This window comes from Podarcis muralis, chromosome 7, assembly GCF_964188315.1.
Source record: "Podarcis muralis chromosome 7, rPodMur119.hap1.1, whole genome shotgun sequence".
Classification (NCBI taxonomy): Eukaryota; Metazoa; Chordata; class Lepidosauria; order Squamata; family Lacertidae; genus Podarcis; species Podarcis muralis.
The window spans coordinates 13,914,719-13,938,816 of NC_135661.1; the positions used below are offsets into that span (position 1 = coordinate 13,914,719).

The 24,098-nt window shown below is 44.7% G+C and overlaps 1 protein-coding gene across 1 annotated transcript; it reads left to right on the forward strand.

Annotated features, from left to right (window-relative positions):
• Window positions 1-1,701: 1,701 nt before the first annotated feature.
• STARD7 (StAR related lipid transfer domain containing 7) lies at window positions 1,702-23,443 on the forward strand. Its single transcript, XM_028741083.2, has 9 exons — window positions 1,702-1,864; window positions 5,701-6,144; window positions 15,485-15,675; window positions 16,534-16,583; window positions 17,860-17,970; window positions 18,062-18,144; window positions 18,750-18,849; window positions 19,456-19,540; window positions 21,343-23,443. The coding sequence occupies exons 2-9, from the start codon at window positions 5,720-5,722 to the stop codon at window positions 21,540-21,542; spliced, it is 1,245 nt and encodes a 414-aa protein (XP_028596916.2). The 5' UTR covers window positions 1,702-1,864; window positions 5,701-5,719; the 3' UTR covers window positions 21,543-23,443.
• The last annotated feature ends 655 nt before the right edge of the window (window positions 23,444-24,098 follow it).

Below are 24,098 nucleotides of genomic sequence, written 5' to 3' on the forward strand. Positions count from 1 at the left end.
ACGCGCTCAACTTGAAGCAAATTTAACCCGAGGTATGACTGTACTCAAAAGGTATGGCAACATGTTACCCAATGGAAATTCAAAGACAAATGGTCTGCAGGGTGGCATCTACGTAAACTTTTTTAAAAAGTGATTAACTTCTGTATTTTAAGCAACTGATCACATTTGGGTTTGAATATGCATCTTTATAAGATGTGGGTGCTGCTGTGGTCTAAACCACCAAGCCTCTTGGGCTTGCCGATAGTTCAAATCCACACAATGGGGTGAGCTCCCGTTGCTTTGTCTCCCAACCTAGTAGTTCAAAAGTATACCAGCGTGTGTACATAGGTACTGCCTTTGCAGGAAGGTAAAAGGTGTTTCCATGCGCTTTGGCACTCTTCAGTGTCCCATGCGCCAGAAGTGGCTTAGTCATGTTGGCCACAGGACCTGGAAAAGCTGTGGACAAACGCCAGCTCCCTCAGCCTGAAAATGGAGATGAGCACTGCACCCTAGTCAAATTTGACTGGTCTTAACTGTCCTGGGTTCTTTTACCTTACCTTTACAAATATGTTGTTTTGAAGACCCTGATGGGAGGGAAGTATTCCCTGTGATATGATAACTTCACATTTAATAAAAGCCACTTCTTGTTAGATTTGTTATCTTTAAAATTCTGGAACCATGTAGCGTATTCCCCGTTATGGCAATATAGCAGTGCAAAATGATTCAAAAATGTGTTCAAAGCCTATGAGAATTATTGAAAATCTAGGATTAAAAGTTTTACTGAAACTGATTTTGATTGCTGCCAGCTTTAATTGGCTTGAGGTGTTTGAAGTACAGGAATCATTTAGAGCTTTATAAAAGTTCTGTTTTTATAAAAGTTCTGGCTGCTGCTGCTGCTGGGAGTTGGAGCCCAGCAATGTCTGGAGGGTCGCAGGTTCTCCTTGTTTTAATGGAAGTGTGTGACAGCTTTTAAGCTCCGGGTCCTAGCAGGAGTTCCAAGTTTTTGCCTCCGAACCTGGTGGAGAGGGAGGAGAAAGAGCAGCATAGTAACATTAGTAAATTGAACTTGAGTAACTCATAATTGCCTAACTCATAATTGAGCTCAGGATGACGTACAAGGGACTGCCGTGTTCTTACACCAAGGCTGACTGGGGATTGGGACGCTGGTGTCCCGGCTCAACCATTATCCTGCACTGCCTTTTCGGTCACTTGTACGGAAAAATAAATAAATGCAGAAGGGTGAAATGTTTTACGTTTCCTCAGTACGTGAAGATTTAGCAAAGGGTGGTGGTAGCGCTTGCTGATTTTCATACCCGGCGCTGTTACGCCGTTCTTAAGTGCGAAAAGAGGCTTTGTTTTTGAAGCTTGGTGTGGGGGAAAAAGGTGTCAACATTTGAGTCGGCGGCGGTGGCCTGACCTTACAAAAAAGCACAGCCAGTCCTCCAGCAACGCAGGCATCGCGAGGGGCAGCCCCGAGCGGGGACCTGCTGTCTCCAAGGCGCCCTTGAGCGGGTCACAAGGCAGAGAGGAGGGTTGGCGGCGGCTGACAGCAAGATCAAACGAAGAAGCTGGGGCAGCCTAACGTGCTGGCTGCGGAAAGGAGACCGATGCCCCTCTTCTCCAACCGGACGTCGAGGACGGGGAGCGAGCGGCCAATGGCGGGGCGCTGTCGAAGGACCGGCGGGCGGGGCCTAGAGGGCAGGGGGCGGGACGCAGCGCGCGGGCGGGCGGGCGGGCGGAGTGCCGCTCGTGCGGGGGCTTCTTGGCTGTGAGGGAAGCGGAGGGCGGCAGGCTGGAGCCACCCGGAGCGCGTCGCCTCTCCGTCAGCTAGGCCGCTGGGCGCGGGTCGCCCCTGGCAACCGCGAGAGGGGCCGGACGTCGCCAGGTGAGTCTGTGCTGAAGGTCGCCCGCCGGTTCTACCGCAAAACAGCGAGGGGAAGCGGCGACGACTGCAGCCTCCTGGCGGGAGGGCTCGGGAGTCGGTCCCTCCGAATTCTTGGGGAGGCCCTGGCCAGAGTTTGGCGGGAAGAGGCTCCTTAGGAAGAACCGGCAAGCGAAGCCCCTCACGTCTCTCTCTCCCCCCCCCCCCGTTAAGCGGCCTGGGCTTGTTTCCTTCCCTGCCGAGCCTGCGGGGCTCGCCCTTCTTTCCTCTCCTTTAGCCCAGAAGTGGCGCTTCTGCGTGCGGGGCCCTCTTGCCCCACGCTGCACGCCTCTCAATGGAATGCTAGCACACGCCTAGGCGAGAGCGCGGATCGCGGCCGCGACAGGTGGGTGCGTCGTTCGGGGGCCAGAGCTGAGCTGCTTAGCGGGCCACGTGATTTTGTTACTATGTTGTGTGTTTTTATACTGTGATTAGAAGTCTGGATAATTTCTGGTTTTCTACATCACGGTATAATGCCAGCTAAACATCGATATCTCGATATATGTCTGAAATAAGGTTGGAACTTATAATAATCTATGAAAATATTGAAAAGAATAAAAATCTAAAATTGATGCGTATAATTAAATGGAAAATTACGCAGTGATAGCATGTTTTACTAAACCATTAAAGATTTCTGGAGAATCTATTACTGTTCTGTTAAGGGCTTTATATACCCATAGTTACACCTTGAATTTGGCCCTGTAACAAATTGGGATCTGGTTTAGATCAAGTTTAGAAAGTCAGGTAGACAGTCTAGGTTCAACATGGCGCCTAGTTACAGATGGCCATCCAACCTCTGCTTAAAAACCCCCAAGGAAGGAGAGTGTACCACCTCCCTGCTTCCTGCTTGCCAGGTCTGCAAGGCCAGCTGGGCAGTGCATTCTCAATACATTACAGGGTGAAAAAATATGAAACCTTTATCGCAGTCAGGAGTTCATACCAGTAAGAGACAAAATATCAATATATCACACACCCCTAACTGTGATCCTCGGATGAAGGGCAGTATAGAAATACAGTAAATAAACAGATTAATGATTAGGGTTGCAGGGTGGCATTAGAGTAGACCCCTGTTAAAATTAATGGACTTGACCAAGGCCACAGTTACACTGTACATTTCTGGTGCTGTAATAGGATTTAAAACAGTCATGGCTTCTCCCAAAGAATTATGGGAGCTGTAGTTTGTTAGGTGTGCTGAGAGTTTTTAGGAGGCCCCCTATTCCCCTTGCAAAGGAGCAATTTCTAGAGTTCTCTGGGAAGGATTGGTTGTTAAACCACTCTGGGAATTGTAGTGCCTGATGTGGCTGTAGAAACCAGTATGGGGCAGACATGCTTTGTTGCAGCTGGGGTAGATGAAGGTTTTGCTGGTGCACATGCACCATGGTGGTTCTTCTTTGGGCATTGCTGAGGAAATACATTCTTACTGCCTGTCTCTAGGAACTGCAGTCATCTGCAAGGGATTCCCCCATGGAGGGGTTAATGTTGCCAGCCTTCACAGTAATTAAGTACTGTATTCCTGGTTCACTCTGAAAATCTGTAGCATTTATTTTTCTCCTGTAGTGAATTGGGTGTAGTTCCTATGCCACTAAGAAGGCTGATCTAGAGATTTGGACCTGAATTCCTGGAGGAAGCTTTGCTATTTACTTGCTTTATGACCTAAGGAATATTGTTCTTCGCTTCCGTTCATTGTTGTAACCATCTCATGTGCCAGTAAACACAAAGCCTTTATAAATAAATTGCAAATTTAAATATTTCCATGTAAAGAATTTGGGAGAAAGCATTTTTTTGGTGTTTTTGTGTTACTCAGAACTTTATCAGCAAACAAAGTAACCCAAAAAAAGATTATTAGTGGTTTGCAGGCAGGATGATCTAGGCTGTATCCAACAGTCATACTTAGTAGACCCCTTTATATTAATGACAAGACTCACGGAGGTCCATTAGTGGGTTTCCACTGAGTAGAATTTACAGTAGTTGGTTACTACCCTCTGTCCAGGAGGCACAAAAGGCCTCAAAAGACTTACAGAAGGAAGGGTCTTTGCACCTGACTGGATAAGTTGGAGGGCTTCTGTAACCTGAAGGCATGCTAATGTCTAATCTTCAAAGCAGCTGTATTAAAACCCAAATTTTCTGTGACACCTGAAAGAATGAGGCTGCACTTATTTGGAACTAATCTCCATTCAACTCACAATGTAGGTTAGGGCTGTAAGTGGCTTACTGTGGTCCTATCAAAGAATCAATGGCTGCTTGTCAGCACAGAATTGCGAAGGCTGATAGGAATGTCAGTTTTAAGATTGCACCCAGAGCTTCCTGCTCATGTCCACAAACCTCTTGGCCATTAAGGGACTAACAGGTTTGTGCTTGGGATCAGCTACAGCAGCTGAAAGAGAAAAGCAATTGCTGCTCATTTATCTGTTACCTTAATATTCTTGTGCAAAGCCTGAAGCAATCCTGAGTGAGGGTGTTCCATTGCAGCTGCTGCAGAATACTCTACCCTTGTCTGCAAAAAGATGCCTGTCAAACACTTCTTCCTCTTTCATGCTTAGAGTACAGACGTGACTATTAATGGTCCTGCACCAGGGTCATTGCCGGGTGATTGCTAAGCTTAGGCTGTTTGAAAGACTGAAAGCTAATGCTGCTAATGCAGATTACCTGCCAGGTTTTGCTGTATTGTGAAAGCAAGGTGGAGCTGGGAGAGAGCCTGTTTATTTTTGGCTCCTGCTCTGATTGGAGAGGTCAAATCACTGGAAAATTGTGGGACGGTGTGTCTACTCTTAAGCCAGTTTGATAAGCAGAATTTCTGGCAAAGGAATGCAGTGAACAATTTGCCCCTTTCATATGATTTGTGTAGTTTGGTGGTGTTCATTCTATTACTTCCCCACAAGTCATATCAATGATTCTACTGCTTTTGGGGAGACATATTTTTTTTTAGACAAGCTACTTGCTCAAATCTTGGAAACAAGCTTTCAAAATGACACTTTTCAGACTAATCCCCCACCACCACCTTTTCTGTATTCTTCCTGTTGACTATTACTGTGCTGGCTGACAGAAGCTAGTCATTAATTTGTATATTTTCTTGTGGACCTGCCTGGTATCCACTTGAAGAAAGACTGTGCTTGAACAGAAGGGAAAGTTAGAAACCATAGATTCAAACAATGCATGAACTGACCTATCTGCTGGTGTATTATAAATTTCCTGGCCATCTTCTCTTTTGGCCTAAATGAGCTTGCTTAGCCTAATTTCAAGCAACTGAGCAAATTCTGTTTTAAAATAAATAGAATGACTTAGCTAAAATAGTAACAGCAATTGTGCATTGGGAATAACAGCACACTAATCCTCTTGGTTGTGCTATGTTAATTGGATGAAGTGGTTTGTGATTTCATCTATAAAACACAGCAGGGCAAAATAATTTTTTAGAAACTTTTTGCTATGCAATAACACAGAAAAATCATGCATACTCACACTGAACAAAGCAAGGGTCTGTTATGGTGAGAGCTTTTAGAAATTGCATTATTGTCATTCAGGTAACTGAAATTCCATAGTTGCTCTTCATCTATTTGATGTTAGTGAGGTAAAGAAGTCTGTCAAGGTTTTGATGGATTGCTGGCGGGAGGTAGGGGTGCTTTCCAATGTGGCTACACTTGCTTCTTTGATCCTTTGGTGGCTTTTGGAAGCCTAGCGTGAGGCTAAAGCCTGGGAATGACAGAGCTGCGAAGTTAGTAGGGCATATTCTAAGCACGTAGGTGTGAAAGACGTCTGTTGGCATCTTTTGTGACTAATTTTCTGTTCTGATCTCTCTTCCCAAGTCCGTGAGGCTTGGCAGGAATGTTCCACCCACTTCACTGGAGGCTTCCCTCCAGCATTTATTCCTACTACACGAATACTGCCCGCTTCATCGGCTACAAAGGGAAACTACAACTTGTTTGGCAAAATGAGAAGTCCTTGAAAGACAGGTACCAGTGGCTGCTCACCTGGCTACGGAAAGGAACAGAGCAATGTCCAAGGCAGAAAAACCTACTCTCGCTGATGGCCAACCAGTGCAGCTATGTGACCGGCCAAAGGGTCCAGCGTGCTCAGCAGATTGGACAGCTGTACAGTAACATCTACTCTGAGAGAACACGCAAAAGCCTCTTCAGCTCCTTGTGGCGCAAGTTCCTAGGGCGTTATACCAGTGCCTGCAAACTGATGGCAGTCGTCACTGGTGTGTTCTTGTGGGAAGAGGAGAGGATCAAAGAAGAGGAGCTGAAAAGGTGGGTCTTAATTTTCCTTCTAAGGGCCATTGTAGGCAGAAAACATTGTGTGCTCTTTAATTTTGTGGATAACATGGCATATTCCTTTTATTTCTGTTTTCATGTTTTGCTCTGAAATTAGTATTTCAGTTTCTTTGATCTGTATTTTTGGAGGCAGTGCCAGATGAGGTGGAATATTTACATCGTGCTTCCCTCCCAAATAAGTGGTTGTTGCTCTATGGATGACTGTACAAACTTTATATTTTTCTCTGTCAAATGAAACTTGTGACTGAGTTGGGGAGGGGGAACCTTGTCCCTTTAATGGCACAATAGTTCTTCCGGGTCTACTGGACAACAGTGGGGCAAGACTGACCAGCTCCTGGCTTGGAGGACTGGCCAGTGATTCTTTTATAGTGTCCTTTGAATAATAGGGCTGTGTGTGATCTTGCCGCGGTTTGAAGTTGGCATTTCTGTTAATTGGTATTCAAAAAAATTATAAGTCATCCTCGGCTAGGAATATTTAAATACTCAAGCAAAGTGATAATAGGTAGAGAGGTGATAGATGGGTAGTAATAGGTGTGATGGCTTATGGCTTACAGTCAAGGTGCAGAGGTTTCATCATCCTACATAGTCTCAAATAGCTGAAATTGTGTTTTCTAAACTACTATAAGGAGCTGGAGTCAGGCATAGTTCAGCAATAAAACACCCGGCTTCAGTTAACTCTATTCAAAGAAACCAAAACAGTACAGGCTTTTCCCCAGTAGGTCTTTCCCAAATTGTGGAAGTTGTGAAGACTAAAGATCCCTGCCTTTCCACTGCTGTCTAAGGTTCCTTCCCCAGCAAACTAAGGCTCCTTCGTCTTGTTTCTCTATGCTCCACCCTCTTCATTTCTCTGCGTCTTCTAGGACACCAGGGGGGAAGAGAGCTGATCACAGCAGGACCAGCCTGCCTCCACTTGCTCATTGAGCCCTGCTACCTCTTCAGCTTCTGACACATCCTCCCTCCAATCTGCTCCCTCTTCTCCCTTTGACCACCTGTCCTCATCCCATCACCAGTCCCCTGGCTCTGAGCCTTCTTCCTGTGGGGGTTCCCCAACTGGGCCTCCCACCACCTCTATGCATCCAACCAGTCCATGACAACTACGCATCTATTTTGAACACCAGTAAACGATTCTATGATTGGTTGGCTCTAGATAGGTTGGCCTAACAATTTAGCACTAGTTAACTTTCCTTTTAAAATCTACTACTTTTTTCTTCTATTTACCCCCTGGTGCATTTTTTAAAAAAAAACCAGAAGTGTTCTGCTCGGCTGTGTGGCTTTTGGGAGTATTGTACATTTTTTTGGGGGGGGGGGGTCAATTCCAGATTTAGTAGCGGGTATATAAGGCCTGTTGAGAATCTCCCCTGACCTCAGCGGGGCATCTTTAAATGAAACATCCTGTGCAGCTGTCCACAGGCAGTGAAGGATAGACTACAGACTCTGTATTTGGAAATGGCTAATCTCCAAAGGCTAGACTGTAATTTGTGAAGGAGGATGTTACCCTAACTAAATCTCATTTGGATGACTATGAATCTGCCCTTTAAAAGTGTTCGGAAATTTTAGTTGGTCCTGAATGCTGAGGACAGGGTCCATTTTGGAGAGTACATGACTCTATTGTTTGAATAATATAACTGACACTGGAGGCATTTCCAGGGAAAAAATCACAGTGCTTTTTATGGCTTTTAAAGCCCCAAATGGCTTAGGCTCAAGATACTTGATGGATTCCCTTCCTCTGTATGGAAATGCTTTGCTTCTAAGTCCTCTCTCAGATTTGCCCCCTCCTTGCCATCTGCTGCAATAGAACTGTAAGAAGGGCCTCTTTTTCCTCCTTCCTTTCCCCCCCCATATATAAAATGATATTTATTAAAGTTTAACAATTACAGAAAAGAAAAAAAAACAATAAAGAAATTACAATACTTCAAAAGTTTTAAAAAAGGGAAAAAAACAATAAAAGAACAATACAACAGATCAATAAAAGGAGAAAAAACAAAAACATTTAAAAACAAAAACATTTTAAAAAGAAAAAAAAAACAGATCCGATATTTTCATATCTTTATCTTTCATTTACTTATTTTCTCGACTTCCTCACACCTCCCTTTTTTGTATTCTAATTCAATTAGCTGTTTCAGCAAATCCTTTTCCTCTTTCTCAGATTTTGTTCTATAATTTATCTTGACACAGTTTACCCTTAAATTTTACACTTAAAAGACCCTAAAAACTTAGGACTTATTTAAACTTATCTCCTTATAGCATTTCTAATAAAGCCAAATAGTTTCATTCCAAAATTTTCCTAAGACTCATTAACTTTACAATGTTTCTTTAAATAAATTTTTAAACTTTCTTCCAATCTTCATCCACCGTCTCTTCTTCCTGGTCTCGGGTTCTGTCAGTCCTTTCTGTCAATTCCCTTTAGTCCATCAACCTGGTGATCTTCTATTCGAGGCTCTTAACTCTTCTCCATGTCCCTTCTGCAGATCTTCTTCAAATTTGTACTTGCCCTTTACTTTGTCATCTGTTGATCTTATTCTCAATTTCTTTCCTTTGACACTGAGGAGTAGATCTCTGGGAAGCTCCAACTTAACAATGTCTTTAGCCCTTCTCGGCAGATCAGCCCATTCTCCATGGTTAGCATTAAAATCCAAAGGAAGTTTCACAGCATGCTTCAATGTCCCTCCAAAGTTAAAGGTCCTCACAGCTCCAGTTTCTCCCTGGCCCAGGACCAAATCCCATAGGTCTGGACATCCCTGCATAGGGGGATCAAGCCCACTTCCCATCTCCAATCCAGCTGGGACTCCATCTCTCCAGATATTACTCACTCCAGGCTCGGGCATCAGAGACAACAGCTTATAATCCTGCAAGGCCACAGCTCTCTCAACATATATTACTTGAGGTTCAACGACAACCTCCTTCTTTGTCTTCTCCACAACTTGCCCTGTCAATGCAAATTCCTGGGTCAGTTCCTGAGGGGTTTCCATATAAGTATTCACTGTTTGTCCAAAGTTGTCTGTTGCAATAATCATCAAATCCATCTTTACATGAAACAAATCCATCTTTGCATGCTTTTAGAAGCAGATCCGGCAACAAAATTACCTTCCCTTTTCAGCTATTTTGTTCCTTTTAAATGCAAAGGGAAACATTGGAGTCAATATGTTTCTCTTACTTAACTATCTGTCAGCACACATTTTATTCACGGTCGATGAACTTTCCTAAAACGTCTGTCTTTTGACAGCCCGTTCCCAGGTTCAAGACAGTAGAAATTTATCTTTCTTTACTCTCTCTCCTGCAGGCTTAAACAATTTAAAATTTCCCCCCTCTTCTCCTGCTTCCAAGGGGGGTTTAGTAGTTTTGACCGATGGAAATTTAGTCCTTTACAAATAACTTTTCAGACTTTAGCTTGCAATGTCTTTGCTTCAAACTATTTACAAAAGTGGAAGGCGGACTTCCTGTTTAGACCTTCCCGCTCCGGTGCCAAATAACGAAGTTTTATAATCCAATTTTCCGTTCTACTCACGGGTACTTGTTTAGAGTCCAATTGTCCACAGGAGAAAGTCAGCGCTCTCCGGCAACAGCAATGCGGCTTCACTCCGTAAAAAGAACAGTCGATTCGAAGCACTGCGCCACTCACCCCACGTCGCTCCGGATCCCCGAAACTGGGTTTCCCCGTGAGTAGGGGAGGCACGAAAGGTGCCAGCCAAATCCCAGGTCCACAGGCTTCTCCCGCCTGTGGTTTTTAGTGGGTCTCCGCCTCGCCGTGGCGGTCAGACCCTGATTTTCACGGAGCGGATTCCTCCCGATCAGAGGAAATCCGCCATTGCCGGTGGCGCTAACCTGGAAGTCGCCCTCCTTCCACCTCACCTCTGTAAACTACAAGCTGGGGCATACACTGAACTTTTTGTTCAAACAGGTCTGTGACTTGAGGGGGTGATTGTTTGCCTTCTGCAGATTTTTATTAGTTTTATTATCTGCAGATTTTTATTATGTTGTTGTTGGAGGGCAGGGTTGGGGGGTACATTGTGTGTGCTAGCTGCCGTGTGTGTGCAGTGTGGGGAGCTTGGGTACACATTTAATAATAAGAATGTTGTCCTGAAGGAGCAATGTGGCTTCCTTGATGTTTGATTGTGGGGAGGAGTGGCAGGGTTTCCCAAAAGGTGACTTTGAGGCAGTGAGAGGGAAGGAAGGAAGGAAGGAAGGTCATGTCCACAGAGCATTTGCTGAGCCCCTTGCCCATGAGTAGTTGCTTGTTGTTGTTGTTGTTGTTTAGTCGTTTAGTCGTGTCCGACTCTTCGTGACCCCATGGACCAGAGCACGCCAGGCACCTCTGTCCTCCACTACCTCCCGCAGTTTGGTCAAACTCATGCTGGTAACCTCGAAAACACTATCCAACCATCTCGTCCTCTGCCGCCCCCTTCTCCTTGTGCCCTCCATCTTTCCCAGCATCAGTGTCTTCTCCAGGGAGTCTTCTCTTATGAGGTGGCCAAAGTACTGGAGCCTCAGCTTCACGATCTGTCCTTCCAGTGAGCACTCAGGGCTGATTTCCTTAAGAATGGATGCGTTTGATCTTCTTGCAGTCCATGGGACTCTCAAGAGTAGTTGCAAGACTCCATAATGTTCCATGTTGAGGCCGCTTTGGACTTCACAAGTCTTCCCCTCCCTTGCAACCATCCTAGTCAACCTCTTTATTTGAGCACTAGATAGGAAGGAGTTTCACTCCTCTGATTGGGTATTTGGGATCAGAATTGTTCTATCAACTCTTGTCATGAGTAGCTGTGTGTGTATGAGTATGCTTGCAAGCATTTAGCTAATTATGGTAAAGAGTGGATCACAATAGATGGGGTGAGTGATTAGTATCTGGGATAAAGAGAATGGAGTCTGGTTTACAGTATTTCAACAGCAGCAAAAACAACCTAGGAGAATCCTCCTTGGATGATGTGTTTAGTAGCCTGTAAAACCAATTGCACTGTCAATGGAAACTTTTTGCAGCTGTTAAGTGGCAGATGATATTGTGGGAACAGGATAGGTCTGCATATCTCTTGGGGATGATGAGATGATGGTGGTAGGAGTAGTAGTAATAATAATTTTATTACTTACGCCCCAGCCAGCCTGGGCATCTTCCAGCACATATAAAAACATAATAAAATGCCAGACATTAAAAACTTCCTGATACAGGGCTGCCTTCAGGTGTCTTATAAAAGTTGTGTAGTTCTTTATTTCCTTGACATCTGAAGGGAAGGGTGTTCCACAGGGAGGGCACCACTGCCAATAAGGCCCTCTGCCTGGTTCCCTGTAATTTCACTTATTGCCGCGAGGGAAGCGCCAGAAGGCCCTTGGAGCTGGACTATCCTTGAACCATCTTCATTCTCCCAATAAGGGAAGTAAAATAGGGCTGGTAATTCCTCCCCTTAAATCCCAGTTTGAGGGGATTTTGCTGTTTGTCATGCAGAGGTGCAGCAGTTTATTTTCAGTTTAAACTATCTTTGCAACCAGAAATATGGCTTCCCATGCCCTCTCTGGACTCGCCTTCGCACTGAGTTCTAAAAGTATTTAATATGCCACATAACAACAGTTTTCTGTAAGTGACTTAACTGTTATAAAAACATTGAAATCATTACGTCCACCAGTGATTCATTAAGTTAATAACCAGCAATAGACCCATCACTCTAATTTATCTCTAATTCTCTTGCAAAACATGTCTCTCCCGTATTGGTCTCTGCAGCCACAACAGGCACTGTAACTCCCAACGGTTTGACTTTACGCCAGATGGTGCACTCTTCCATTGTTTCTTGAGGCAGACGGATGCCAACAACAACCTAGAGGTAAAAACCTGGGAATGGCTGGCTTGCCTTCCAGACCCTCTTCCTCCTCTTGGATCCTAAGATGCTGCAAAGTGCCTGCATCAGACATCTCTGTGTGTCAGACATCTGTGTGGTGGACTCTCTCTCCCTTTGTGACCCCTAGTGTTCTTCAAAGATTTGATGGCAGCACCCTCTTAATGATCTGGTTCAGAGATTAAAAGTGTGAAGGAAGCTAGCTATTCATAGTGCATGTCTGGCATGCAATCCCTCTCTCTCTCTCTCTCTCTCTCTCTCTCACACACACACACACACACACACACACACTTAGAAGAGAGAGAGTTTTAGAACGTCCTCCTGCAGACTCTGCAAAAGTGCTCAGCTTTAGCCTTTTGGAAGCATGTTTGGTTGGCCTCTGGGACTTACAGCTGAATTGGGAAATTTCAATGAAATTTCAGCTTCATTAGTTTGCTGGTGTGAGTGGCTTTTTGCTCCCCTGCCTCCTACCATCAAGATGGACTGCAGTCTTCAAGTATGTGCCTGTAAGGCGGTGGTGGCTGGTAAGAACTTTTTGTACTGCTATGAGGCTAACTTTACTTGAACTCACCATAAGTAGTGTTTAATATTTTGACACGCTCTCAGCTTTTATAGAGAGGAACTTGTTTATCAATGTATTGGAAAACCTGTTCTTGACCCAGTCTAAAGGAATCTTCTGGGTAACCTTTTCAGATATTAGCATACAGTGGTACCTCTGGATGCAAAGGGGATCCGTTCCGGAGCTCCGTTCGCATCATGAGCAGAACGCAACCCGCGTCTGCGTCTGCGCGGGTCGCAATTTGCCATGTCTGCGCATGCGTGTGACGTCAATTCTGAGTGTCTGCGCATGCACGAGCAGCGAAACCTGGAAGTAACCCGTTCTGTTACTTCTGGGTCGCCGCGGGATGCAACCTGAAAATATTTAACCCGAGGTGTGACTGTATTGCTGACTTCAGCTCTCTGCATGTTTAAGCCTTGTGTAAATGTTTCATCCTTTGTGTAATCATGCTCAAGTTGCAGTCTCCCAAGAGGCCACCTGAAGCCAGCTGGATGCTAGCACTTGCTTTTGTTAAGGCTTCTGTCTCTAGTAACAAGGTCAAGATTAAGCAGCTGTACTCTTCTTATCTTTTCTAGCAGCTTCCAAAATAACATAGTATCAGTGTCTTCCTTTGCTGCCATCATCAACTTGTTTTTGGTGGGCTGTGAGAATTACACAGCTGATGAATGACTGACAAACAAACAAACAAACAAACAAACAAACACATTATGTAATAAAACCTCTATGAAGCTTCAATTCTGGGCCCTCTGCTAAGAAGTATTAGATTGCCCAGGCGCTAGAGATGCAGCCTTCTCAGTAGTGGCCCCATGCTTATGGAATTCCCTCTCTAAGTAGCTACATTTGGCCCCTACATGAATTACTTTAAACTGGTAGTTATCTGCCACTGTTGTTTTAGTTTGCTATTTTTGCTGCATGCATTTATGTGTATGTTCTGTTGGTATTATACTTCTCTGACAATATCTCTTTTAGATGTGTTACTGTATTTTTAGATTATGCTTTCATTTTTTAATAGTTTGTAATGTATTCTGGATTGTGTTTTGAGCTGCCTTGAGTGGAGCAACCCTGAAAGGCAGCCTTTAAGTACCTAAATAAAAAAATGCCTTTATCCTTGGGGATAGAACTGTACAAGAGCTAGGTGTGAATAAATTAGTGCAGAGGCCCAGCAACCCAGGATGGAGCTGTGCAAGCTCCATTGAAGTGAATAAGATTTGGGCAAGAGTTATCTTGTCCAAGTGTCATAGGATCATGGGAGCAACCACAGAGTCAAGACCATTGCTCCCTCTAGTCCAGTGTTTCCTACACTGCTTAGTAGTGGCTCTCCATGATTTCAGACAGGATTCTCTCTCAGCCCCCTAACTGGAAGTGCCAGGGATTGAACCGGTGTTCTTTTGCATGCAAAGCATGTGTCCTACTGCTAAGGTAAGGTATGATCCCTCCAATACTTAGTAATCCTTCTACCTAGGATTTTCTGACACATCTTTTGCAACTGCACTACCCTGCAAAACACCTGATTCACCTGGCAGCAAAAATATTTTTCATTATATTTTATTTTATTGATGCCGGGTGAATCAGGGTCTACAGGGCAGCGTGGCAGCAAAAGACACATCTTCTGCTACCTTGCAAAACTCCTGATTTGCACAGCTGCAAAAAAGAAATTTCTTTTTACCGCTGCGCTGCTGGGTGAGTCAGGTGTTTCGCAGGGATAGCATGGCAGCAAAAGGTGCACATCTTTTGCTGCCGCTATGTCCAGCAGACCAGCTCACTGCAGCCAGGCAGGTGAAGATGCTAGGCACAAAGGGTGGTGTCCAGCTAGTTTGGAACACTAGATAGACACGATTGAAAACGCTCCCACCACATGATACCCATTCCTCCAAAACAAACTTAGGAAATCCACCCACTATTTCATCACACAGTCCAAAACCTAACAAAAACTTGACGAGCCAAAGGCTTATATTGCCTAACAGGCTTCTACAAAAATAATAAACCCATACTGACACAAGAAATACAGGACAAACTAGGGGACACCCCAATGCCCTGGCTAACACACTGCCAAGTGCATGCTTCTTAAACAACCCAGCAGTAAAAATAGCAGCCACTAAGCCTTTGACCGCCTTTGAAAACCTTCTGCTGACAGTAGAGGGACATGGCAAGGGGATGGCATCCACAATGTACAAAGACTGCTCCAGAATCCCACAAACCCCCCCATCTCAATCAGAAAACAATGGGAGCATGACATAGGCTACAAAATAAACTTTACCCAATGAACTAAACTCTGGTCTAAACCTCCCTTTAAATCCATCTCAGCCAAAAGAAGGGAACTCACCTTGAAACTTACCTATACTGTAGATATTGCATAACACCATGTAAGTTGGCGCTGATACACCCAGGAACCTCACCAAGAAGGAACCTCCAAGTTCCTTCTTGGAGTTCCAGCCAACTTGGAGTTCCTCCAAGTTCCAGCACCAAGAAGGCGCTGATACACCCAAGAACCTCACTCCAGAAGGCTGGAGAGGCTGCACCTCTATTGGTACATATCTCCCATGTGTGGGATTGCCCCAAAATTCAACCCTTTTGGACACCAGTCCTACAATAAATATGCAAAATAACTAAACAGGTATTAGAATCCACCCCATAACTAGCTCTGTTGAATATTTTCCAAGATGGGCAAGGATGTCAGGGATTCTTAAATGAAATAAATGAAATAAATGATAATACTGGAAATGGGTGTTATTACACAACACAATTGTGGACTGCTCATGCATACATCCTGCTTGCAGCTTCCACACAACATTGGCCCTCATAAAAATGCCATCCCATTCCCCCATCCCAGTTCTAAACCAAAGAATCGGAGTAATTATGGTAATCTAAGCTGTCCTGATAGGTTGAATCAGACTGAACAAGCCCTAACTGATGATTGTTGTCCTCCTTTCATCACAAGGTCTGCAGAAGAGATGAAACTCATGGAAGAAATCAATGTGTTCCAGAGTCACAAAGGAATGAGCAAGACACAGGAGCCAAAGGATGCAGGTTCTGTTTCCAGGGAGCAGAGCTGGGAAATGGTGATGGACAAGAAGCAGTTCAAGCTATGGCGGCGCCCAATTGGAGGGACTCATCTGTATCAATACCGAGGTAGTTCCTGCTTCCTGGATTTGGAAGCCCATTTGTGTGGCAAGAACACTTGAAAAAACAACAGCAAACTTGTTAAGGGGCTTTCAGAAGAACACAGACTGGAAAAAGGGGATAAAAACAGTTATTTTTAACCTGGGCTGGGTTCGCGACCTTTTTTTTAATCAGCAGAAACAAATGCAAAAGTCTCTGCATTTGGGGGGTGGGGAGAGAAATGCACAGGAAATGCAGTACCCTTCTGTCCTTGCTCCCAATTCCTTGAGCCCCTTGCTTGCTGGAGAGTTCCAGGGAGACCCTTGCTTGTGCTGCAGTTTGGATACGGAAGGAAATGGCAGGAGGGACACCTGCAGTTTATTGCTTAGCCAGGCTGGAGGCTGTGGGTGGCTTTTCTCACCAGAAGGCAAGCAGAGTGAGGAAATTTGGTGTGGACACCTGCTTGTTCAGGGGAAACACCATTGATGATGCATGGTTTACATGTTTGCTGGTAGCTGTAGAGTTAGTCTGCAGGTGGGCATGAATTGGAAAAGTGGCACTGGCTTATGGGCACTATGTAAACACACATCAGAATTGTAAACAGCAAGAAAAAAAGATGCCATCTTCATGGGAGGATGGGGTTGGAGACTCGCTTGATGAGAAGCAAAGAGATTAGCATATACAGAGTAACTGAAATCCATGCCTTAATCATAGTAGTAGTATTATCACTGCCAGCAGTAAACTTGTTAGTCACTTATTGTTAAACTTATTAGTTGCATTAGACTTACATTTTGACAAAAACATAAATGCATTATACTGTAGAAAAACCCATCATTTAGAACATTAACAATTTACAAAAACAATTTGTGTCTTGTTGTTCCTTTGTAGTCTTTGGGACATACACAGATGTGACACCTAGGCAGTTTTTCAATGTGCAAGTGAGTATTTTCATCCCTCTTCCATGCCCCTCACTGACTGAAGGATGTCTTTAATGTAGCCTTCACCAACCTGGTGCCCTTGGACTACACCTCCTGTCCATTTTGTGCTGGTTGAAGCTGATGGGAATTGTAGTCCAAAACACCTGGAGGACTCCAGTTTGGCAAAGGCTACTGCAATGAAGATTCAACTCATATTGTGTTTTGAATGTCCCTGTTCTTGCTGCTGTTCCTGTTTTTTGAGATGTCTGACTACTAGGGGGAGCGTCAAGGGCACCAGAATGCAGTGGTCTCAATTTCCTGCTCAGCCAGGAGCACCAGCAGCCAACAATCCTGGCTGCAGTAATTGGTCATGGTTGGTGGGAGTGTGCCAAGATATGAAGTGCAGCTCCACCTTTCCTAATAATAATATTAATAATAATAATAAATTTTATTTATACCCCGCCCTCCTGAGCCAAGGCCAGGCTCAGGGTGGCCAACAACCAATAATAAAAACGAGTTGAATGAATACAACTTAAAAAACAAGATTAAAATACAACATTAAAACAATTAAAATGCAGCCTCATGACAGGAGGAGAAAAGAAAAAGAAAGAGGGGGAGGGGATCAAATTGACTCCAAGCCAAAGGCCAGGCGGAACAACTCTGTCTTACAGGCCCTGCAGAAAGAAATCAGATCCTGCGGGGTCCTGGTCTCATGAGACCGAGCGTTCCACCAGGCCGGAGCCAGTGTTGAAAAAGCCCTGGGCTCTGGTTGAGGCTAATCTGACTTCCTTAGGGCCCGGGACCTCTAGGGTGTTGCTATTTATGGACCTTAAGGTCCTCCGTGGGGCAGACCGGGAGAGGCGGTCCTGTAGGTACGAGGGTCCTAGGCCGTGATGATGTTCTAGGCATCATCCAAATGATGCCTCCCCCAGGTTTTCTGTGCCTATGGACATGTCCGGCCATTCCTCCTCCTCTTTTGCTCCCTATAACTGAGTTCTGATTCTTACTTGCATTCCTTGAAAATAAAGGGAAACTGGACTCAGAGTTAATACCTTTGGTAGCCAAGATGAGGGCCTTTGGGACAAGCTTTTCCACCTGGCCCAGCAAGCTCAAGTGACATGGCTTCATTGCCTCCCCTGGGTGTTTGAAATGCAGATTAATCCAGGAGGCATAAAACCCATCTTGCCTCTTAGTGAACTGTCACAGTATTTCATCATTTCTTAGTTGGCACTTCGACAAGTAAGAAACAAATTGTAGGATCATCTCAAGGGAACTCTTCTGGATTCTTATCTTCTAGCTGGACACAGAATATCGAAAGAAATGGGACTCACTAGTCATCAAACTGGAGGTGATTGAGAGAGACCTGGATACTGGATCAGAGGTTATTCACTGGGTAACTCATTTTCCGGTGAGTGTTTCTTTCTCTGGCTTCCATTTAATGACACTGGTGTGTTGATGGCAGCTGCTCCAGGATTACCGCTGTGTCTTCTTCCTTTCAGTATCCGATGTACTCGCGGGACTATGTGTATGTGCGACGGTACAGTGTGGACCAGGAGAACAATTTGATGGTGCTTGTGTCACGGTAAGGGATCCTGGGCCAAGTGGATGATACAGCTGCATTTATTCTGCAAATTAAACTTCTCTATAGAGCTACTTACTTTTGCATAATTCTGTTCTCAAGGTTTGGAGAGGTTGTGGGGGGAAATGCTGGGAAATGAAAGGAGATGAAGACATGAAAATTGCATCTGGAGGTATAATCTACTTGCCCTATAGCTGGTTGCACCTGATAATACCTATATGTTTGAGATATATTTATATTGTAATACTTTTTGATTGGTTTAGATGAACTTTCCTCACTACTCGTCTAAAAATCTTTGAGCTGTGGAATACGTTCAACTTGCAGTATTTTAATATATTTGTTTATTTGTTTATTTAATATATTTGTTTCCATTCTGTTTCAGTTTAATTATTTTTAATTATTACCTTTTATATGTATTTAGCTTTTCATATTTTATCTACATTAACTTGTGTAAGCCGCCTTGAGTCCCAGTTTGGGGAAAGGTGGGACATATATTCTTGCTCAGATTATAATATTTATTTAACTGTGGTGAATTCTGCACATAGAGCTGAGGGGAATTTTGAAGTTTTTTCCTGAAATGTTTGTCCTTTCTCCTGTTTGGTTGCCAGAGCGGTTGAACACCCAAGTGTCCCTGAAGATCCCGAATTTGTCCGTGTTCAAACCTATGAATCTCAAATGGTTATCCGCCCTCACAGTTCGTTTGATGAGGTGAGTGCCCAACTTTTACAGGAGAAAGTTTGTTTGGGTGGTTTTTCCAGAACTTATCTACCCAAGAGGCGAGACTGAACCAAGTGGTAGTCATTGAATTAAAATACCCAGTGTTTTAAACTGTGTTGAGTCTAACTTCTAATGTGCCCTGTATTGGATGACTTCTGGAGAGACCCACATCAAGGCCTCAGAGTATGAAAATGCATTTGGAAGGTCCCCTCACCCAGAACACTGTGACTGCTCTGAATTCCTACAAAGGTGTTGAGTGTGTCTTGAAAAGGGGTGGTTAATTTTCCATGGGCCTGTGGTGCAGCACCACTGCATAAGATTAGCCCACCTCGTCTAGCATCCTGTTCCCACAGCGGCCAACCAGATGCCTCCTATGGGAAGCATGAAAGGAGGATCTGACCTGAGCACAACTGCATGCTCCCCACTTGAGATTCCCAGCAACTGCTATTCAGCGGCATACTAATAGTGGAGCATAGTGAGTGTGGTTAGTAGCCATTGATAGCCTTATGCTCAGTGATTTTGTCTAATCCTCTTCTCTTCATTTTGTTAAATTTCGACCTCCCAGGAAGGGCCTGCTAACTCCCTTTCTCTTTTCAGAATGGCTTTGACTACCTGCTAACATACAGTGACAACCCGCAGACAGTGTTCCCCCGGTACTGTGTCAGCTGGATGGTCTCCAGTGGTGAGTCACGGCATTGAGATATCTTGGTTTAACAAGCAAAAAAACCTCGCACTATACTTGTTGACCAGAGGAACTCTCTGCCAGCAGATGTGTAATGCTTGCCATGGGATCAAAGAGTTCTCATTTTTCAAATCAGGATGCTGAAGAAGGCCATCTCTGATAATTTTCCCTGCCAGAGACATGGATTAAATTATCAGTGACAAAATACTCCCTTTGTAATGGCAGGGACTGATGGCGAGGTGCAGTCTAAAACATCAGGAGGGCACCAGGTTGTCAAATGCTGCCATTACAAGGGCCATTCAAAGGGGTTTGACTTGAAGTGACTGCTGTGTTCCTTGGGGATTCCTTGGTACCCAGCATCTTCCTGACACAAGCAGTCCTTTAGATCCTAAGATCAAAGGTCCAGATCCAGCATGATGGCTCATAGGGCTGCATTGTTCTGCAGCACTGCTGGTCACTGTGCTTGGTGTTTGAGGGCTGTTTGCTTCTGTTTTAGAAAGATGATTCCTGAACCCTTAGATGCTTTCATCAGAGAGCTTTCACAGGAGATACTCATGTTGCCTTTTGAATTACTGCATATAACTCTTTAAAAGTACCAGTCATATCCAGGTTTATGTGGAAGCCACTGCCCACAGACTTTGTGGGGTTTGCCTGGGCTTAACGCCTCCCTTCATTTCTTAAAGCACCAAAGACACCACACTCTGTGGATGCCATGGGTATCGCAAGTCCACATGGCAAAGTCAGCAGCTGATGGCTGATGTTACTGTCTTACACACGGAAGATGGCACAGGCAGGCCTTCAGTGAGTCCCAGAACAAAGTGCTCTGAGAGGCACAACCATGGGGTTTAGGGACAGATTTTTTTTTTAATGTTTATTTACTTACTTCCCTGTGTTTATAATTTGCCTGTCACCTAATGGTCCCAGGGTGGAAAATTAAACAATAAAATTAAAAACAGCCAGTATAATTTCCATACAAATAAAGCAGCAGCAATAAAAGTCCAAACCAGTGTGCTTTGCCTTTCCCCCAAAAGCCTGAGCAGGGAGGTGCATCTTCAGCTGAGAATGAAATAATGACACTATCATGGTGAGATGTTCTTCAGAGGGCAGGTCATTCCAGAGGCACTGGGCCACCACCAGGAGAGCCCAACTGTGGATCACCACCCCAGATATCTCAGTGGGTGATGGCACTTCTAACAGGGCTTTCCCCACAAATCTTAATATTTAGGCAGTATGGGAGCAGGTATTCTTTCATGTTCTAGGGACCCAGGTAGTTTTGGGCTTTAAATACTAACATAAGCAGTGTGACTTTGTCCTGGAAGATGATAGGCATCCAGTCTGATCAAAATTGGTGCTGTGTGCAGCCATGTTTTGTACTAGTTGCAGCTTTCTGACCATTTTCAACAGAAGCCCCATAGAACACATTGCCGTATTCCAGTGTGGAAGTTACCAGGGCATGGGGATAACTTTGGTTAAGCTTTCTCTGTCCAGGAATAGTCATAGTTAGTGCAACAGCCAAAGCTGACCATATGCAGTCCTAGCCACTGAGGCCACCTTGGTCTCAAGTGACAGATGACTCAAGGAACACCTCAAGGAACTGTGCATCTGTTCCTTGTGAGGGAGGGGCAGGATTCACCCCCATCTAGGACTGGCTGACTTACCAGTTCCCAGACCTGAGACCTGCCCACCTACAGAACCTTTTTCTTGTCTGGATTCATGGCCTTAGCAAAAGTATGTAATCCTTTTATGCTGAGAGTTTGATATGGGTTGACTTCTCTGTTATTCCTCCTTTCTTCCCTTTTCAGGCATGCCAGACTTCCTGGAAAAACTGCACATGGCAGCTTTGAAAGCCAAGAACATGGAAATCGCAGTGAAGGACTATATCTCTTCTGCCAAGTCCCTGGAGTCTGGCAGCAATGACAGCAAGGAGGGGAAGGCCAGCATGCCCAGCCAGGATCACAAAGGTGAAGGGACCTGCAGCCCTATTCAGATAGACTATGCTTAAAAAGGAGCGTGCTCCCCAACCCTGCTCAGAGTTGGCAGCCCAAGCCTTTTCATTCTGCAAACTGGAAAGGATGAAGATTGCAGGGATGCCTTTGGGACCTTAGTTCAGCTGGTCACTTCCTGTCTCTATAACTCCTCCCTCTCCTGTGCCATCTCGGAAGAGGGCAGCGATCTTGCCATCGGAAGCCAGGCTCAGCAACTTTGTAAAGCAATTTTGTGTGCCACTTGTGTTCTGGTGATCTTCTTTTCCCCAGTGGGGATGTTCATGGCAAAAGTCTCTCTCCTTTTCTCTTCACACACATCCCCGCCATTCCTTTGGTGCTGCCAGATGCCTTTCAGAGGTGGCCCTGCAAAAGCAGCAGGGCCACCGTAGCCTTGACCCTTTTACAGGTACTGTGGCACATGAGCACCTGCAGTGCCTCCGCTGGCATGTTGAGTGAAGCCAATCCAAAATACTTGTTGCTGGGGCAGGGACTCTGCATCCTCAGTGGGGCCTGAATGCTTTCTTGGGGCCCTGCGTGTGCCACCTGTGCAGTGTGTTGCTCTGCTGCCAATGTGCCTTTTCCTCCTCTGGCACTACCGAATGCAGCTTCAGGCTGCGGGAAGCAGACACTGTCAGGCTCTGGGTCAGCGGTGTTGTTGCATCTCTGGCACCTGCAGAGTGAAGGCAGGCTATATTTTTATGCATCTTGTTTTGTTTTCTCCTCCTTGGCTTGATAACATTCAACAGCTACTGGCTCAAGTTCTGGCTGGAGTTATTCTACTCCCTTTGTCAAACTGATGGTAGCCCCAAATGTTTCATGTGTAGTTGTTCGAAGCAGAAACAGGATCTGCTTGTGTCAACTGTAAATCAGTTGGTTTTCTCAGTTGATTTCGTCACTGGATTTGGAGAAGCGCCTATTAGCTGCCAACTTCTCTCTAATATGTTTCCAGGGTGGTGGGGAGGAAATCGAGCTTCCTTTGGGAAACCCTTGAATAGAACTGGAATACCTGACATTAGTGTGTGTGCGCATCTCAGGCCAGAGTGTCTAACATGCTTTTGTTTTGGCATGAAAGGCTTTGAAACCATCTGTAAATGTAGATTAGAAAGTAAAGTTTAACATCTTATAACACAAAAGGTTTGGTTTTCAGGAGAGGAGGGGGAGTTGAAGATACACATGCATCTGTCCTACATATTCTCAGTTTTTTTAATAACTTAATAACTTAATAACTCATTGGCTTGGTTTTCTTCCACAACCTAGAATGTACTAATTTTGAGTCTCAACTTCTTCATTTATCGTTGAGGCTGGCGGAGGAGATGACATTCCTACATGCCTGCTATACAGGTGCGCTACTGCCTTCGATTGTGTTCCATGTGAAGCAAGGAGTGCGCCAGTGTTCTCCTTCCAGATACAGGCACCATAAGCTGAATTGTCCTGATGTGGGTCATTGGTAAACCCCCAGGATACCTACTTCCACAGTGAGAGGATTCTGCTCCTTTCACTGTCCTCAAAGAATGCAAAGTAGAATGAATTGCAAGTGAAGCTTGATGTTGTATATAAATATCCTCAAGGAACCACTTCTGTGCCAGAGAAAAATTGGGTGCATTCCCCGCCCTCTCAATCTGTGCATTGAAGCATGTGATGTCTTTTTAAGAAGCTTCATGTGGAGCAGAAAGGAGACAGCCAAGTTGTGTTGAGGAGATCCAGTGCTAAAATGAGAGAGCACCTCTTGGCTTGGCAGCTGAGAGTTTCAGGCGGCTGTATCCGTGGGGTGAGGTGGGATGAAATTGTGCATGAAGACCCCTTTGGTCTTGCTCTGTGGCCAGTTTGGCCTGTTAAACATAGCTACTGATGCTTTTAATTAAAGCTCGTGTTTTTATTAGAACCAAAGCACCAATAAAGGTAACCAGTTGGTACGACAGCCTCATGAGTCGATCCTTTTTGGGAATGAATGGGACAAAACCTCCTTCTGCTAGAGCAATTTGGGGTTTTTTGTTTGTGTGGAACATCCGTCATGTGCCCCATGCACATTTCTCTCTCCAAAAACAAAGGTGGTTTTAAGTCTTGGGGATTAAATGGAAATGCAGCGCTAGTTTCCTTGCTGCTCATCAGCGATGCAGTCGTGTATTGCACCTTCTCATACTATCACATCAAGACCTAAAAAAGGTCAGTCCACTGGCAGGAACATCAAACCAAAAGTTACGAAGGTGAGACTAGGGATATAGGACTTTGAAAGACTGAAAGGATGCCTCAGAGCTATCCTGTTACTTGTGAGTTGACCTACGGAAATACATCCTTCTCTGTGTCAACAACCTAATCAAGCTTGTCAAGTGCCCCCATGACTTCAACAAATTACAACTGTGTACTGGAGCAATCCATGTGTTGTGACAAGAAAATGCTGATTGTGCAAATTTGCTATGAAGCTGTTTACGATTTTTCATTTCTTTGGCTTTGCCTGTCATGGAGAGAGGCAAGGAAGCTATTGCCCTAACGACAAGAAGTTTTAAACCAGGTGTATGTGGTTTTGGCATGGGAACATAGAATGCTGCCTTAATGTCCATGAGACCACTGGCATA